Below are 16,611 nucleotides of genomic sequence, written 5' to 3'. Positions count from 1 at the left end.
CACGCACGGAGATGAGAAGGGTATGTATGGACTTATCTAACTCTGGGGGATACGGTGAATAAACTAAAGTCCCAATAAGTCATTCATAAGTCAGTTCTTTTAAAGCTGCAATGGGTAGAAAGCAAAAAACGGCAGAATTTGAAGTAGAGTGAGACCTCTTGGTGCAGCTCTCCCTTTCCTCTCTCTGTCGACAGCTAGATTATCTAGAGCCTGAAAACAGAGCCAAGAGGAGGTGCAGTCTAGTCTTCTCTCAGAACACTTGAATTACAATATTCTGCAAGATTATTATGGATTTTTGATTTGGATGTATTATGGATGTTATGGAACACCACAAATATAGTGCCCACCACAGCTTTAATGAATAATTGATTTACTAATAGGCTGTCTGGCTTTGGTCAAAGTCCACCATCATCAGTAACTCTCTACTTTAAAGCCACTATGTGTAGGATTTAAAAATCCATTACTTTGGAGCCATGTGGTGGTAGTATCACTCACTGCTAAACAGAAAACCTCTGCCGTCATAATACCATCGTTTGAAAATCACAAATAACAAAATTCCACATATAGTGGTTTGAAAATGGAAAGTTAAGGAAGGAAGTTAAAGCTACAGTGCGTAGTTTCTGCCGCCCCCCATGAGTAATTTTAAGTCATGAAAACAAAAGAAAAAAAACAAAAAAAACACGATGGACTCTTCAGGAGAGGTAATGATCTTCACTCGAGTTTCTGCGCGCTAATCTATAATCTAATCATGGTAAATAACAAATAACATGATGGCTCAGATTTCCTTAAATGTTCAAATAAAACAAGCCATGGGTCGTTGTGTAATCACAGCTCCTAATGCTAATAACAGAACGCAGCAACCTGTTGTGTTGAGATTGACACTGAAGTGGTTATTTTGTCGTTGTAGAGCATGGACTTAGTCAGGACCTCCTTGAGTTTATCTGTGTTTTAAGCCCCCAACGTCTCCTTCCAGGCAGTGCTGCCTGGAAGGAGACGTTGGGGGCTTAAAAGACCATCGAGCACATCCTGATAGGTTCAGTGTAAACCTATGGACACTGTCGGTCTTCTGAATCATAAAGTCACTGTGACAGTAATGAAGTATTGATCCTGTTCACCTGTATTGTCCTATTTATGTACTGTCTGTGTGTGTCCAGATGGGGATGGTGGTATGCTGGTGGTTCAGGTGACCGCTGACAAGAACCAGCCTGAAGTCCCTCTGCTAGAGGGTTCTGGGAAGAGCTCTGACGCCCTCACACTGCAGGTATATTCATGAAAAACAGGTTGTTGTTTTTTTGAGGTTGGGACGTCAAATAAACTGCTAACGGGGCTGTTTTCCATAAGGCGTCATTGACTTCAACAACATAAATGTGCATGAGGATTAATAAGGCTCTGTGTGTGTGTGTGCAGGACATCCTGCAGCTGCTCGGGCAGAGAGCTAATGCCCCCTGGGGTGTTCACCTGCGGATCCCCACTCAGCAGCTTCTGGAAGCTTCTCTCAAACTGCTGCACTCAGCCTACAGCGAAGAGACGCTCTACAGGCCTGTCTGGATCAGCATGGAGGGTTTGCAGAGCACTGACAACACCACGGTATGTAGATTCCTGCCTGACTGATTTTCTTTCACTAGCATCCGTTTCTGATACACAAAAAAACTTGGCCTTCAATTTCTACTGATTTCATACCATGAATCAACATCTTTTTCCTCGGCAGATTATTCCCGTTGGACCGAGAGTTGCTTGTCATCGCGCTTCTGTTCCACTACATACGGCGCAGTAGTGTTCATCCTCTGTTGTACTCTCCTACTCTGTCTTTCAGGAGTTTGTGTCCACAGTAGAGAGGCTGTTCCCTTACGTCACCCTGGTCCTGACAGAGCAGAACTGGCCTCCTCGGATCCCAGCGACAGGCTTGTCTCAGAGGGTGGCGCTACATCTGAACACAGCATCACTGCCGGAAGGACAGGAGGCGCGTAACTCTCTAATGGCACTGATGGATAGATATGACCTCATAGTAGAGGATACAAAACGCAGTGCTGGAGCTTTCGAGGTCTTTAAAGGACTTGTGACCCAGCGTACAGGCAGCACAAACACAAACCTGTATGTGATATCTGATCGATCCTAACGGAGGATGGATTCGACCGACCCAGAAATACGTAAATTATCACTTAAAAGGATATTTGTCATACAGTTGCCTCTTAAAATGACATATACAGTATATTGGAAGGCTAATGTTATCAGCTGACACTGGCTCGTTACTGATCTATCAGTGTGTACAGTGTGTGTGTGTGTGTGTGTGAGGGGGGGGGGATTATTGTACATAATGCCATAAAGAAAGCTTGAGTCTTGTTTTGCACTGAAATAAAATGAATACCTGTTGTTCTGTGTTAATTGCTAATTGGCATGTTAGCATGCAAACATGCTAAACTAAGATGCTAAACTACCTGCTACAAATCAGCCTGTTAGCATGCTAATGCTAGCATTTATCTCAAAGCACTGCTATGGTTTATTACAGCCTCACAGAGCAACTAGCATGGCTGCAGAAAATCAAGTCTTGCTGATATGTTACCATCTATCTGACTCCAAGATTTAGTGGCGTAATGCAGTCATGTGATTATATTTTGCCGTGTCGTTTACAGTTGAATTCTGATCGGAAGGACATAGAACAAACTTTTTATTAACAATCCTATGAAAGCATTTAATGAAACATCAATGTTTTTTTATCAAAAGTCAGATGTTACCTTGTGTGAATTGCAGTCAGCGAATGGAGACAAATCTCTTACCACTTAATGCCTTAGTGTTTGTACTTTAAGGACCATTTACCATAGATTTGCAAACAAAACAAAACAAATTCTGACCATCGGTGACACAGATTAAAATGAATTTGTGTCAAAAACAATGAATGATAAATGAGCCTTTATTTTGAAATCAGGTCTGGTTGACATCAGACTCTGGTTGAACATTAGAGTGAGCATTAAGTGTCTGAGGCATAGTTAGTTATTGTGATCTTTAGATTCTCTATTTGAATACCTTAGTTTAAATTTTTTTTTTTTATGTAAATATCACCTTTTGTTCACTGTGGCAGTGTTAATAGTACCATGTAAGCTTGAGCTCACTCAACACTTTGCTATGTAAACTGGCCTGGAAGGTACCACTGGCCGTCTACAGGGGGGTGCTGTGGAGAGCCACTGACAGACTGTCAGCTTCAGTCTGACAGGTGGGACCGTCTGTATTCGTGGCCTGGTATTGGCCGGTTTGCACCTCGGAGGCGGACTGCAGTCTGTTCCTGGTCAGGTATTGGCTGCAGGAGCAGAAGATGTGGTAGAAAGAGGAGGAGAGGCCGGCAATATCGGTGGAGATGTAGGGAAGGACCTCTGGAGATGCCTGGTTGTAGTAACTGATCTGGAAAAAGATCCAAGAAACAATGGTGAAGTTTGTTAAGCCTATGTGTAAATATTCACCTGTCTAATCAGCTAAAATGGCTAAGAGCATTACCAGTGACATGTTGTTTTTGGTCTCCAGTATGGTGAATCCAGCACACAGGACCTCTCCTCTGTTATACCCTTCAGTGGGAGGGTGAGTGGGCAGGGACACTGAGCGCAGTGCGATGACGTATGGATCTCTGAGGAGGAAAACGCAAAACAAGAACTGACCGTTCATCCTGAAAGATAGAGGTGTCTGACTTTTGACCTGTGGTTTAGACCAGAGATCTTCAACAGGGGGCCTCCATATTATTGTTTGATAGTCAAATAAATATACATTAATATGAATACAACATATTAGTAAAGATAAATCTTTTTTTTTAATGTGTACACAACATTGATTTTAGGCTTACTGGCCTATTGCTAAGGTAGCCATCCACAGATACAGTTTAAGGATTCACTGTGCCACATTTTAACATTAAAACATGATGTATAACTATATGAATATGCCAACAATTTTTATTTTAAAAGCTTAGTATTGTATGCACAATGAAAAGGTATGTGTGAAGGCTTTAGGTCGCCTTTCACGTTATTGTAGGCCCAGTTAATTATATGCAACTCTTATTTCATACACTATATGTAGTGGGGACCCCTGGTTTAGACCGGTTGACCTGTGGTTGTACTGACCCGCTGCCACACGGCTTCCTCTTGCATGCCAACAAGATGAAGTCCTGGAGAATCCCTTCTCCCTGATGGCCTGAAGTCGGGGAACCGACCCGGCCGCGATGCACTGATGGGGTCACCACTCGATACAGGAAGTCATCTTCGTCCACCTGGTGAATGAGCTCACATTTCCTGATTTAGGAAAGGACACAGATAGATACCACTGATGAGGGGGGGTGATAGAAATGTAGTCTATTTGAAATAAAGTAAAAAAAAAATAATAAATAATGCTGTTAAAGGAATAGTTCTACATTTTGGGGAAATTCAATTTTTCTCATTTTCTTGCTGAGAGTTAGATAAGAAGATATCACTCTCATGTCTATACGATAAACATGGAGCTACAGCCAGCAGCTGCTTAGCTTAGCATAAATGGTTTTAAATTGGGGTTTGACGCAGATTATTACTTAAAGTGCTCATATTATGCTTTTTCCCTTTCCTTTATAGGAGCATGTGTGTGTAATTCAGGCCTGTGTGTAATGTGTATAACAATAAACAACAGAGTGAAAACATTGTAATCTTTTTTGTGCATCGGATAATGTTATAGGTTTACAAAGTGAAAAAGCCCAAAGTCCACCCCAAAGGGACTTACCATCTCCAACAGAAAACACTGTTCACAAACTGCTCCAAACAGCTCTATAGTAGTCCAGCCTTTACTTCAGAGACGAACGTGCGTCACTTTGGAACACACGTTATAATGCTCACCTAGCTGCTAGCATGGCACGCCCTCATACTCTGCTTCTGACTGGCTAGTAGTCCTTACCTAGGTACTGTCAGGGCACACCCTCATACTCTGCTTCTGACTGGCTAGTAGTCCTTACCTAGGTACTGTCAGGGCACACCCTCATACTCTGCTTCTGACTGGCTAGTAGTCCTTACCGAGGTACTGCGCATGTGTGACTCCCAACAAAGATGTTACAGCAGTGAGAGGTCTCACTCTGTAGCTAAAACAGAGAGCTCAACACACAGGGTGAAAAGAGGAGCTGCAGCAATGTGCAGTTCAACAAAAATATGGTGTTTTTTGAAAATTAAACCATGTAAACCTATTCTGATATAACCTCTAAATACAAGTATGAACCTGAAAATGAGCATAATATGAGCACTTTTAAGTTGTGGTTTTAGACTATCATTTGGCCTTGCGCAGCCGCCTGACCCTATTTCAACATTAGGAGAACATACCTCAACCCAGGCACTGAATACGTATAGATTACCTTTCACTCTGCTTTATTATCTGGAACTTTAAAGACTTTGTATTGACACATCCTATTGCACTATGCACACAAAGTGTGACCTGTGTTTCTATTAGGCCACACTCTTATAGCTGCCTGCCAGAAATCAGAGTCCAGACTAAATTAAACAAATACGGCTATTTGAGTTCAGTAAATTTTAGGAGGCAATGATCAATCCTTCTGCACTGAGAATGAACTCAAACCGCACTACACTGCACTATATCTGGATTCTTCACATGACGATGAAAGGATCTTTTTGTGCAAATTTGTGTCTTTGTGAGATGTGAGATTGTGAATAGTATTACTGATAATGTGTGTCCCAGCTCGGCCTGTTGCTCATCTCAGCCAGCAGACAGAACGCTCTGTGAGCAGGAACATCCACTTCGGATTCCACCCTGATGCTCAACATGGACTTCTGCTCCAGGGTGTAGAGACGGACCTGGGAACAAATAATGTATTGTTATAAATAAACATGTACAAATAAAACATGTATTTTTAAAGCCGATGATGTGCACCCCTTGAATATCAACCAATCTAAAAGGTTTATTAAACGTTGCTACGTTTGGGAAGGATTGATTGTAAATACAATTGAAGATGGAAAAAAACATGTTGAAAGGTGGAAAAGGTTTAATAAAACTGAAGGCTGGTAAGAAGTTTTGTGTTTAATAGGGAGGATAGGCCAATGGGGAGCTCAAGATACTGGCTGTCTCATTCTTTATGGAAATTATTGTTTTTGTTTTGTTTTTTTGCTTTTTTCTGTCACTCTGATTACTCTGAGCGATCATTGATTATTTAATTGAAAAATTGAGTTGTCAATAAGGAAGGAAGCTCAAGCACCTTATTATTTTTGTTAGTTTTTATTAGAGATGGTCCGATACCATTTTTTGCTTCCTGATACCGATTCTGATACCTGAACTTGCGTATCGGCCGATACCGAGGACCGATCCGATACCAGTGTGTCATATATTTTATTATGTTTTAACAGCTGTATACTGCTATCCCTGTATGGATGTGATATGATTTCTATCTTTGTTGTCGGTCTGACTCAGGTTAAACTCTTTGTGAAACATGAACAAACATAAACAATGAACGCCACAGAACTTTCTTTTATTATGCAGTTTGACAGTCAGTTATAACGGAAAAAGAACATAAATAAACTACTTTAACGTAGATTTTCTTTAGGGCTTTATTACGTGGTATCGGATCGGTGCATAAACTCCAGTACTTCCCGATACCGATACCAGCGTTTTAGGCAGTATTGGAGGCGATACCGATACTGGTATCGGTAATAATTTATTTCGAAAATTCGTTTTCCAAAACGTTGTATTTTATAAATTATTGCTTGCGTAATGGTCAGTGTGCGGGACTCTTTCTAAGACATACTGTACTATGACTTTTTCGTCACTTTTTTCGACATACTCCACTATGACATTTTTCGACATACTATAATATGACTTTTTTTTAATCACTTTTCTTGACATACTGTACTATTACTTTTTATTTCACGTTTATTTTACGTTTTTTTTCCGTAATGCTATACTATGACTTTTTTCCATTTTTTCAACATACTATACTGACTTTTTTATCACTTTTTTCAAATTTTATATATTTTAAAATTTTAATTTAATTTCTTTAATTTAATTTTCAGCATTCACAAGCATTTTCTGCAGGAAATGCATTTCCTAGTTGATGGTTAGGCCTGATCTGTCATGTATTTGTTCTGTTGTTTGTTTTTGTGTTTGTGGAATGTATTTTTTGTGGAATAAAAAATTAAAATAATATTAATCAATTGAAACATCCAGCTCCTTATGGGGAAAAGAAAAAAAAACAACAACTATCATACGTAAAACAAAAAAACTCCCAGCAGATACCTTGTCTTTCTCAGAGCTGAGGCGCCAGTTGTTTCTAGCAGCCAACATCTTCAGAGCTGAAACATTGTTATAGCTCAGATACACCTGGAAACACACATATGCATTAGCAAACAAACACATAAGCATGCACAGGGAGCAGAAGACACTACTACTGGGCCATGATGCTACTCTTCTGATCATGCTTTGCCATCGCATGAAAATCACAAAATTCTACTATTATATCGTACAAAAAGTGTACATTTCTAAATGCCAGTTGGACTCTAGTAGCATTATTAAGAAGCTGACCCTCTGTCATGTTGTGGTCTATAATGGCTCTTTTTGTGTGAGAATCTAACTGAACACACAACACTGGTCTTGTCTGCGTCATCTGTTTTTTTTATATGTACCAAAGAGCACCAGAGGGCAGCTGGCAGCTCAGTTACTGAATGGAAGCATCCAGTGCCGTCCTAGTGACCCAACACTAGTGACATTGTTGACCAGTTAGCGTAGTGGCGAAAAAACAAAAAACAAACAAAGTTGTGCCAAAACATCTCAAAGTCCAGCCAGCAAACTGGTGTGTGTCACTCTCTCTGTGTGCCCATTCCTCTCCACATATTTACATGGATTTACAGGGATGAGCTGTAATACATTTATTATTTATTATTTATCACAGCACATGTAATTGTTCATAGTCCTGAGTGATTCCCCACCTGGTTTCTGGGGTTCCACGGTACAGATAGAGGGACCTCGCCCTGCTTGCGTGAAATGATGTACTTTCTGAAACAAAAGGAGAACAATCAGACGCATTTTTGACAATTTAATTGTAATGTCAGATCTGGGTGATAAATATATGTATCTATATCTACTGAAACACTGTCTACCATGGGTAGCTCAAGGTCTGATACTGAGGTATCCTCTGGCAATTTTGAACACTAGTGGTGCTCTAGACCGGTGGTTCTCAACCTTTTTGAGTCATGACCCCCCAGAATAATAAGGTTGGTGTTCGCAACCCCCCCAACCCCTCGACAACGAGAAAGAGAGCTGCAAACCGGTGTAAACAGCTGTTTTTACAGCTCTCCCCCTGCTGATTTTGAGGATTTTTTGTGATGCTCTGATTATGCTTTAATGACAGTTTAGTTTTAGCAGCTAGCACCTAGCCTTGTCCAACGTGCTCTAGGCTCTGTAGATTTTTGATGTGTTTGTGACTTTCTCTCTCCCCCCGACCCACCTTCAGACCCCTTTCTGTGTTCCAGGACCTCCTGACTTACAAATGAAGCTCTGAATAGAACACATGAAATGTACCAAACTCACACAGTAATGTAAAAACCATTCCCCAGACTAGAATATGTAATTTCATTTTTTTTCTCCCCAACCATCTGGTGACCCCGAGAAATTACCTCGCGACCTCTTTGGGGGTCCCGACCCCCAGGTTGAGAATCACTGCTCTTGACCAATGTTTACATGTTTCATGCATGTCTTTAGCATGAGGGGCGGTGTGATGCACATTTCTTCACACTGCAGAGGGCTGTACCGCATATTGACATTTCTGTAGATTGTGCTCTTGCCTGAAAAGTTCAATCCCCCTTATTTTTAGAGACCGAAGTGAGTATCACCTCTGACACAGAAATGGATTTATAAGATAAGAATGTATGTGCTCTTCACACGAATAGACAGACAGGTTACCTGTCCAATCTGATCTTTTTCCTAGCTATGGCCTCTTGAAACCTCCTCCCTCCTTCCTGTATGTGAAAGACATAGAGAGACAGACAAAGACACAGACAAAGAAAAATTTAATTCAGGGTTCCACCTTACATCCTCTCATTCTGTTTAGGGTTGCAGTGGTCGGGAGCCTTTTCCAGAATGCTGTTTTTATTAAAGATGCTATGTGTATTATTTTATACATTATTCCTCAAAAAAGGGGCACTCCAGCAATTTAGTCCATGAAGTCGGGGGTCTCACAAGAGACATTAGAAAGAATGGTCACAATTAAAGCAGCGGAGACCAAGATATCCTGACTTTTAATCTCTAGTATAGGTCAAACTCCCAAATCACTTCATCCTACATTTTCCTATATTTTCACTTGGTCGTGTTACTTTTTTAGACCCTCCCTGACTAGTAACAGAGACGGTTTAGAACTGAGATGCCCCAACTCAGAGTAATAAATAAGTATAAATAATGTTGTCAAAACTTGACAAAACAATTTCAAAAACAGTAAACACTGCACTCAAAACCCATGTTCACATGACATCATGACTTTGCGTAACATACACGCCCACTATCTGTACGCATTTTGAGCTATCCGCGTGTATGTCTACGCTGTATACAGCGGACGTAAACATACACGCCACTTGGCGTGTTATCGCCACTTGGCGTGTTATCGCAAGAAGAAAGCTACGGTTGAGTTTAGGAAATGTGACATGTGGGACACGATCCCCGGTCTCCTGGGTGAAAGTCCTGTGTTTTACCCATCCTCCCTCCGTGGATTTTCGCCCTTTCATACTACTCGCTACGCCGTAAATTCACACGCAATCGCAAGGTAATGTAAGTCAATGGAGGCCAAATGGCGTTGATAAACACGCTAAAATGCGAGTATGCGTCTTGATAACACGCCAATAATGGCATACGAATTGGCGTGTTATACATACGCCACTTCATGAGATCAGTCTGTCTCAAAACCCATTATTTCCACCAAAACACAGCTATCATATGAATACCTCTTACAGAGCATAAAGTACACACTGGTGTGATCATTTAAAAACACTAACTTTAAAATACTGTTTATAATATATAAAATGTTTTGGCTTCATGAGGTCATGTTACATATTCAAATGTATAACATTGTGTGGAAATTGTTTCCTTTGTCTCCTTTTTTAAAGTTAAGGTTTTGGGCTTAAGGCTGTTGCCATATTGTAATAAAATACTGTGAATGTATCATATAAATATTGCATTGACACAATCATTGTATCAGCATAGGATACAATGCACATCTGTCTATCCAATAAGCTCCAAATGGGTGAGACTCACAAGCCATCTTCCCAGAGTCATACTGTAAACTTATATTTGATACTGTAACATTGTTAAGAGTTCTGAGAACACACACCTTTTTTGGCACGATTGGTAATATAAGGTGTGGAGTTTTGAAGGCCAGTGTTTTCCAGGTGAACAAAGTGGGCTAAATAATGCAAATTGTGCTCAGAAATTTGGTGTTGATACATGAGCTTCAAGTTTTCAGAATTGTGCGCATAGTTACATTTTTGTGTTTATACAATGGTGTAACATTCTTACAAGTGTTTTAACATGTTTACCCATAAACCTTTCACCCTGCAACTACACTCTTATCAGTGTGACTTCTACATGTAGTAGTAGGACATTATGATAAGAGCGGCTTCAATGAACACAAGGCCGATCCGTCCCTACATCGTGATAACTTTAATACAAGTTAATAAAGTTAATAGGCTTAGAGTTTATAACTTTGACAGCTGGGAAAATATTAGCCATGTATGTTGTAGCCTTTGTTTTTGAGGGACCTGGTGACTGACAAATGCAATCAATAACTAATTGTCAGTTTCCAAGAGTCACAAAAGACTGTACCACCCTTTTTTCTTGTGTCCATAAAGAGTTTATGCGGTAAATAGGCGTTGCAAGCGCGTTTGACAAAAAAATAATGACGGAGGGAATATCACATGACAGATCAGCTGTTTGCTCCGCATCCTTAAAGGTCCAGTGTGTAACATGTTTAGTTGTTCATTATCAAAATCTGTGTTGCCCGTTCACAAACTTGTCCTTTTTCATGAATATTTGCCACCACCATCAATTCCAAGTATTCCTATTGGCTTGAAATTTTACATTTGCGTTTGCATGAACTGGGGTAGACGCTCCATATTCATGCGGCATCTTGAAATACGTTAGCCGGTAAGGGACATACAGGACATACTGCTCCGCCTTTCGTGTTTTCGCTGTCACATGATAAACTCACAGGTGCCACTAATGCTGCTAATGGGTATCGTAGCTTCCCGGCCCCGGCAAGTTTGAAGAAGGAAACATGGAGGACCACACGTATTCAAAATCCAAATTTCAGGAACAGGAGTCTTCTTCTTCTTCGCCCAGAAAAAGAAAAAGGATATTGAAAAGAGCAAGAGACCGGCTTTTTGAAGCGTGAAGGCTACCGTAGCTGTAATACGTACTTTGAACTGCGTGGCGCGAGAGAGTTAATTGCGATACATGATCTCAACGCTAGATGGGAGAAAATCCCACACAATGGAAATTTAATGTAAACTTCATCAGAAGTTCATTCTGTTGGCTGACTTACCAGAGGTTCGGGGCGTATCCGTGGTAACATGCATGGCTTCCTGTGGTCGTCGAGGACCTCGAAGATCATGAAGGCAGAGTTTATGTGTCGGTTAGGCCCTTCCTCCTGGTGGGCTTCTGCTCGCACGCCCACCTCAATGCTGCAGAACACATACACTCACTTGTTTTTCAATTCCTACTTATGTACTGTTCCTATATTTCTTTGCTTTACCCTTTTAACACTGAGCTGTTATCATGACCTGTTTCCTCCACATAAATCAGTCAGGTTTTATCGTATCTGATCTTTTGTGTCTTTATGAGGGATTGTGGACATACTGATACCTGTTTTTGAAGGCGTTGTTGACTATAGCCCTCAGCAGCAGTCTGTCTCCAACCTGAGACGGTCCTCTGAAGGTGAACATGTCGATGGTCCGCAGGGTCGGGTGAGCCTGACACAGACGACTGCATAGAGAAAAGAGAGATTATACAATAAGAAAAACAATGAAAGAGCACATTACATCTGTAACCCCTGGTGCATTTAAATAAAGCATTTTAAATGTGTGTGTGATGTACCTGGCAGAAATTGTAGCTACATTCACCATCCAGGCCATGATCTGCCCTCCAAATGTATTCACCTGGTATTTAGATAAACAGAGATGATGATCCAGTCAACTTACCCCTAAAGACAGTAATGGCACACCACTGATGAAACATAGAGTGCATGAAAAGTAAAAGCCTGAATATTCATTAAATACCTGAATCTGTAATGGACTTTTATACTATGTTGCACAATGGCACCACATCAAAATGTTTTACTGAAGTTAATAAGATGTATAGCCCTGATTACCATATATTATCATATATAAATTCATATTCCTCTCTTTCCTGAGATCGCGGCAGATGGCTGCCAACCAAGAGCCAGGTTCTGTCTGAGGTTTCTGCCTGTTAAAAGGAAGTTTTTCCTCGCCACTAAATGCTTGCTCTTGGGGGGGAATAGTTGGGTCTCTGTACATCTTAGAGTGTGGTCTAGACCTACTCTTTGAGTGCTGGAGAATCTGCCTGGGGACGAGACTGAGAGAGAAGGATGACGCCTCTTCAAGGGAGATGATAACGTGGGAAATGTTCAGGGGGTGTTCATAATTTGACATAGACTCTGCTGACTTGAACTCTGTATACTGGTGTCTGAAGTTAGGGAAACTTAGTCATTTTGTGAATCCACACGTGTGTTGTGATTTAAATGCTGGACTTCAGTAAACTTGCTTAACTGAACTCTTTGTCTCAGACTGATCCTTGTGTCCTGGTAAACTTAAGTCCCATGTAAGAAGGCGCAGGAATTAATAAATTGGAGTCAGATTTGACAGGCCTTAGGGCCTTATTTTAGACAAAATTCCCTACACTGGGCGCCAGGTCTAGACCTACTCTACCTGTAAAGTGTCCTGATATAACTCAAAATGGAACTGAATAAACAGACAGAGAGGCAGACAGAAAGATACATAAATAAATCACCTGATGGTTAGCATGTGGTGGTAGAACCAGTTCAACACTCTCCACCTTGGTCTTCTCTGCTGCCACCGCATTGTCTACTGCTGAGTTGTCAGCTGACACGCACGCACGCACACGCACACACACACACACACACACACACACACACACACACACACACAATGTGTTTCTCTCGATGATTTCTGACTTCCATACTCTCTCACTCAAAACCCACTGGTTCCTAGTGAATTCATTAATCTTTAAAGTCAAGCTCACAAATATATGTTTCAGTGGCAAATTAATCCACATTTGGTGCTCTAGTATTTCTGCCAGCAGGACGGTGTATTAGGGATTGAGTCAAAATTATATACAGTGTGTGTTCATAGCAATGAAGGTCACCCACCCAGTGTAACAATGTGGCTCATTGATGTGTTTTTAATAGTTTTGCATTCATTTTTACAAGCCCACTGTTTCCAGAAAGTGACATGAAGTGAAGTCATACAAATCTATTTGATTACAATCATATTTCATCGCTGCTTCATTGTGTGTAAAGTCCTGATACTCTGTAGTCAGTTGCTGTCATTCACTTTCACAGTAGCATTCAGCAACAGCTGAAAGCATCCAACACGCCTACAAACTCTCTGCAGTATCTGCTCTATCAGGGAAAACAGCTAGCTTTATTGTGGTCTGCTGTATGCTGTGATGTAGCAGTGTGCATCAAAACCTACCCTGCAGGTTAGACCCATGGGAGAGCAGATCTTTGATGATGTCATCATGTACCATCCTGACTCTCCGTCTCTCAGCCGCCACGCTGTATTCAACCTGCTCTTTCTCAGTGTGGGGTACAATGGGCTTCAAGATCACCTGTGAGCAGATTTAAATAAACGTGTCGAAAGCCTTTAATAATAACCCCCCCCACACACACACACACACACACACACACACACACACACACACACACACACACACACACACACACACACACACACACACACACACACACACACACACACACACACACACACACACACACCCTGCTATGTCTGTAATTAAATGCTTGTCTATTGATGTCTTCTTAGCTTAAATCACTGATCTGTAAGTGTATTTATTTTATTTTTATTATTCTGTGGTTAATGCACTATGTACAGCACTTTGGTCAGTGTGAGCTGTTTTTAAATGTGCTATAAAAATACATTTTACTTACTTACTTACTTACTTACTTACACACACACCACACACCACACACCTTTTTTCCTGTGTTTGTGCGCTGGGTAACAAAGGTGGCATAGGCGTGACAAATCCTCCAGTGACGATCAGAGAACAGGTCCTCACAGCTCACCTCTATGCCCACCTGGGATGGAATATATCAGGGATAATATATGGTCAAACTATGTAAAGATATGGAGTAATGACATCCTGAGCACAGAATGAAGTCACACTCCCTCTGTATGTTGTAATCTGAGTTTGTCTGTTCTGTTCTTTGTTTTGATAGCCTGTCCGGCCGCTGGTGCATGTGGCCGTGAAAAAAACGTATTTCACGAATTGGGGAACAGTCTGTGAGAGCCGTGTGGAGCAATTCCAGCAGTTTTTGTTGTTGTTTTTTTAACAGTATTTCGAGTACAGCTCCTATAAAAGCGGCTCCTGTCCCCCGGCTGTTACCGACCGGGAGTTCAGCCTGGAGAAGGCGGCGAGCAAAATGTGTGCGCGTTCACTTGGGCAGCAAATAGGGTTATGAAGCATTTAGATAAGATAAGATAGATGACAATAAAGGAATCTTATCTTATCTAAATGCTTCATACCCCTACCGCTATGATCGGAACCCCTTCCCTCATTGGTGGCATGAAAGCCCCATTATGTGTGAGGCCAGGTGAGCTTAACATCTTTTATGCCCGCCTTAATCTAAAAAAAGAGTCAACTGTCAATTCTGCAACGCCTCCAGAGGACCGGCCACTGTCAGTATCCACAGCAGATGTAATAAAAACCCTGATGAGAGTGAATATGAGTAAAGCCGCTGGCCCCGATAACTTCTCTGGCTGTGTACTAAGAACATGTGCCAACCAGCTATTTGAATATTATCACTGACATTTTTAACATATCACTGTATAGGAAAGCGTCCCCCCTACAACAGCCACCATCGTCCCTAAACCTAAAAAGTCTGCAGTGTCTAGTCTAAACGACTATCGCCATGTGGCACTCACCCAAAATCTGAAAAGTGTTTTGAGCACTTGCTTCTCCTGCCAACAGATCCACAGAAGATACCATCTCCTCTGCCCTCCACTAAGCCTTCACACATCTTGAAAATAACAACACCTACATCAGAATGTTGTTTGTTGATAATCAGCTCAGCGTTCACTACAATCCCACATGAAATTGATTATTAACCTTAGCACTCTGGGCTTCAGTACTATACTCTGCAACTGGATATTAGACTCTGTGCTCAGTCCCCTCTTGCCAACGCTGTAAACCCACGACTGCAACCCCCGAAATGTAAAGACCTCTGGTGTGAAGTTTGCGGACGACACCAACATCATCGGTCGGATTACAAACAACGAGGAGAACTCATATCGGGAGGAAATTAACAATCTTACAGAGTGGTGCACAGACAACAACCTACTGCTTAACGTCAGCAAAACCTACTGGCAGCATTGTTTGATTTTAGAAAAAAGAAGGTAAAGGCACACCCCTGTCTACATTAGTGGAGCTGAGGTGGAGCAAGTAAACAGTTTAAGGTTCCTGGGAATCAGCATCACAGAGAAGCTGTTATTTCCCATCTCCACTCTGGTAAAGAAAGGTCAGAAACGGCTGTTTTTCTTAAGGAAACTTAAAAAGGAAAAAAAAAATCCTTTGCCAAGTTCTTGTTAACTTTTATGGAGGAGCAAAATAAATCATCCTGACTGGAAACATTACAATATGGCATTGTGCACGGCCCAGGACAGGAGGGCTCCGCAGCGAGTGATTAAATCCGTCCAGAAAACCGTTGGTACCCATCTACCGAGCATGAGTGGTATCGGTGACGGTGAGATGCCTGCTCAGAGACCAAAGAATACTATGGTTGCTCTCGCACCTGAGCAGTTTGGTCCGTTTTAACGGAACCCTGCAGCGTTTCGTCACATAGTTTGGTTTGTTTGTGCTTCTCAGATTCTCGTCACCGGGGCGCATGCCAGCCGGTGACTCCTCACTTGAGTGACACACGAGCGGTCACTCCAAACCACTTCCCCTGCACCACTTACACAATAAGAAGCTACTCTTTTTATGTCTAAGGAGCTTTAAGCTGCAGATACACTGACCAGATGGCCGACCCTCGGCAGAAAAGGCAGTTGGACTGATCAGTGTCCCAGAGTTGGTCAAAAAAGCCTCGGAACACACCAAAGCGACGAGACGTAATACGTCTCCATAACAGCAGGCGGCGCTAATCTGTATTGTCGCGCAAAAATGAAAACCGGCAGCTGATTGGACGAACGCGCCACGTGGGTCTGGTTTCTCCGGAAATTCAAAGACAGACTGTCATGGCGTCTCGTTCAGAATACGATCTCATATTGTACTAAAATAGTTCACCGAAACGTGTTTCTGAAAACATTTTAAGAGAGAAATAGGCCGTGCAGTTGCTGAATCTGTCTTCATTTCAGATCA

At 41.6% G+C, this 16,611-nt stretch overlaps 3 protein-coding genes across 7 annotated transcripts in view; 1 reads left to right on the top strand and 2 right to left on the bottom strand.

Annotated features, from left to right (window-relative positions):
* fam151a (family with sequence similarity 151 member A) overlaps positions 1 to 2,894 on the top strand; it is a 17,618-nt gene extending 14,724 nt beyond the window's left edge. For all 3 annotated transcript variants that reach the window (XM_031290999.2, XM_031290997.2, XM_031291000.2), the window contains 3 exons: positions 1,155 to 1,261; positions 1,408 to 1,587; positions 1,814 to 2,894. In XM_031290999.2, coding sequence (XP_031146859.1) covers positions 1,155 to 1,261; positions 1,408 to 1,587; positions 1,814 to 2,116 — 590 coding nt within the window. In that variant the 3' untranslated portion in view covers positions 2,117 to 2,894. The remainder of the gene's footprint in view (positions 1 to 1,154; positions 1,262 to 1,407; positions 1,588 to 1,813) is intronic.
* The window catches only part of LOC116043957 (acyl-coenzyme A thioesterase 11-like), a 17,880-nt gene continuing 3,984 nt past the window's right edge, over positions 2,716 to 16,611 (bottom strand). For all 3 annotated transcript variants that reach the window (XM_031290996.2, XM_031290994.2, XM_031290995.2), the window contains exons 5-17: positions 14,228 to 14,332; positions 13,710 to 13,845; positions 13,006 to 13,097; positions 12,073 to 12,134; positions 11,842 to 11,961; positions 11,522 to 11,660; positions 8,896 to 8,951; positions 7,923 to 7,989; positions 7,234 to 7,317; positions 5,668 to 5,801; positions 4,101 to 4,268; positions 3,487 to 3,613; positions 2,716 to 3,393 (exon numbers count right to left, since the gene is read on the bottom strand). In XM_031290996.2, coding sequence (XP_031146856.1) covers positions 3,154 to 3,393; positions 3,487 to 3,613; positions 4,101 to 4,268; positions 5,668 to 5,801; positions 7,234 to 7,317; positions 7,923 to 7,989; positions 8,896 to 8,951; positions 11,522 to 11,660; positions 11,842 to 11,961; positions 12,073 to 12,134; positions 13,006 to 13,097; positions 13,710 to 13,845; positions 14,228 to 14,332 — 1,530 coding nt within the window. In that variant the 3' untranslated portion in view covers positions 2,716 to 3,153. The remainder of the gene's footprint in view (positions 3,394 to 3,486; positions 3,614 to 4,100; positions 4,269 to 5,667; positions 5,802 to 7,233; positions 7,318 to 7,922; positions 7,990 to 8,895; positions 8,952 to 11,521; positions 11,661 to 11,841; positions 11,962 to 12,072; positions 12,135 to 13,005; positions 13,098 to 13,709; positions 13,846 to 14,227; positions 14,333 to 16,611) is intronic.
* Positions 13,996 to 16,611, bottom strand: part of mrpl37 (mitochondrial ribosomal protein L37) — a 19,203-nt gene continuing 16,587 nt past the window's right edge. Inside the window, exon 9 of the mRNA XM_036005225.1 lies at positions 13,996 to 14,014. The gene's annotated coding sequence lies outside the window, so the exon portion shown is untranslated. The remainder of the gene's footprint in view (positions 14,015 to 16,611) is intronic.

This window comes from Sander lucioperca, chromosome 9 (assembly GCF_008315115.2).
Source record: "Sander lucioperca isolate FBNREF2018 chromosome 9, SLUC_FBN_1.2, whole genome shotgun sequence".
Taxonomy (NCBI): Eukaryota; Metazoa; Chordata; class Actinopteri; order Perciformes; family Percidae; genus Sander; species Sander lucioperca.
This window is presented reverse-complemented; position numbering and strand designations above follow the sequence as displayed.